The sequence below is a fragment of the Apteryx rowi genome, unplaced genomic scaffold, assembly GCF_003343035.1.
Source record: "Apteryx rowi isolate R43461 unplaced genomic scaffold, aptRow1 scaffold_1444, whole genome shotgun sequence".
Taxonomy (NCBI): domain Eukaryota; kingdom Metazoa; phylum Chordata; class Aves; order Apterygiformes; family Apterygidae; genus Apteryx; species Apteryx rowi.
The window spans coordinates 5,249-7,019 of record NW_020447691.1 but is presented as its reverse complement, the minus strand read 5'-3'; the positions used below and the strand labels follow the sequence as shown (position 1 = coordinate 7,019).

At 68.9% G+C, this 1,771-nt stretch overlaps 1 protein-coding gene across 1 annotated transcript in view; it reads right to left on the bottom strand.

Annotated features, from left to right (window-relative positions):
* LOC112962241 (relA-associated inhibitor-like) overlaps positions 1 to 1,771 on the bottom strand; it is a 13,448-nt gene that overhangs the window by 7,286 nt on the left and 4,391 nt on the right. The window contains exon 7 of the mRNA XM_026058228.1: positions 1,056 to 1,579. Within this exon, the coding sequence (XP_025914013.1) occupies positions 1,056 to 1,579 (524 nt within the window). The remainder of the gene's footprint in view (positions 1 to 1,055; positions 1,580 to 1,771) is intronic.

Sequence of the window (1,771 nt, the reverse complement as noted above, 5' to 3'; positions counted from 1 at the left end):
TCCTGGGGCACCTGGCACCATAGGGCACCTAGGGAGGACCTTGGTGACACCTCCCAAGGAAGCAAGGACCAGGGAAGGGCCTCAGTGACACCTCCCGGAGCATCCGGCAGCATAGGACACCTGAGAAGGAACCTCAGGGACACCTCCTGGGGCACCTGGCACCAGAGGAGGACCTTGGGAACACCTACCGGGCCACCTGGCACCATAGGGCACCTGAAGGTGAGCCTGGAGGCACCCTCCTGGGGCAGCAAGCACCATAGGGTACCTTGGGGAGACCTCGGTGACACCTCCCAGGGCACCCAGGACCATAGGATACCCGAGAAGGGACCTTAGGGACACCTCCTGAGGCACTTAGTACCCATAGGACACCCAGAGAGACCTCAGGAGGACCCAGGGGGGCCTTGGGGACACCTCTGAGAGCACCAGGCATCACCTGGCACCCAGAGGGGACCCATAGGGCACCCAGGGGAACCTCAGGGGCACCTCTGAGAGTGACAGGCACCGCCTGGCATCTCTAGGGACATTGAGAGGGACCATTGGGGACACCGGGCACCACCAGGCACCTCAGGGTCACCAGGAACTGCCTGGCACCTCCAGGGACACTATGAGGGACCATTGGGGACACTGAGCACCACCAGGCACCTTGGGGTTACTAGGCACCTCCAGGGACACTATGAGGGACCATGGGGGACATTGGGCACCACCAGGCACCTCCGGGTCAGCAGGAACTGCCTGGCACCTCTAGGGACACTGGAAGGGACCATGGGGGACATTGGGCACCACCAGGCACCTCGGGGTCACCAGGAACTGCCTGGCACCTCTAGGGACACTGGAAGGGACCATTAGGGACATTGGGCACCACCAGGCACCTCGGGGTCACCAGACACTACCTGGCACCTCCGCTTGGCACCTTTGGGGACACCAGGCACGACCTGGCACCCTGGGACACCGGGAGACTCCATCCCGGCACTCCAGCGAGGCTCCAAAGGACCCGGGACACCCCGCGACACCTCCGGAGACGCCACGCAACAAGAGCGGACACCTCTGGCACTTACCGGGCTGGGCAGGGGGCTGCCGGGCGGCTCCGGGAAGGCCAGGAGGGACGGAGGAGGGCTCTGGCGCGGGGCCGCCGGCGGGACGGCCGCGGCCGCCTTGGCTTCGGGCGCCGTCTCGGCGCCGGGCGGCAGCTCGGGCGGCGGCTCGGGCGCCGCGGGCTCGTCCTTGCGGGGCCGGTGGTGGAAGAGGCGGGTGATGAGCTGCTGGTACTGCTTCTTGTGGGTGGGCGGCAGCGCCGGCCCGGGGCTCTGCTCCATGGAGCCGCGGCGCTTGAGGGGCCGCGGCATCTCGGCCAGCACCCGCGCCACCTCCTCGAACTCGGGCACCTTCTGCGCCTCGGGCGGCAGCAGGGGCTGGAGGCGCGTGGGGCTCAGCGGCCGCGCCACCTCCTCCGCCTCGGCGCCCTGCAGCAGCAGCGTCTCCAGCTCCGGCTCCGGCTCGGCCTCCGGAGGACCCCGAGCGGCCTCCGGGGTGGCCTCGGGGGGTCCGGCCGCGGCCTCCGGGGGTCCGGCGCGGCCTGGCCCTGCGGGGTGCGGGGTGTCAGTGGGGGCCCCCCCTGAGAGCAGGGTGCCCCGGACCCTGCGGGGTGCAGGGTCCTGGAGGCAGCCGGAGCCCCCCAAAATCCCATACGTCCCAGCATACTGGAGCCCCACAGAGCCCCCCAAAACCCCATAAATCTCAGCATGCTGAAGCCCCACAGAGCCCCCCAAAATCC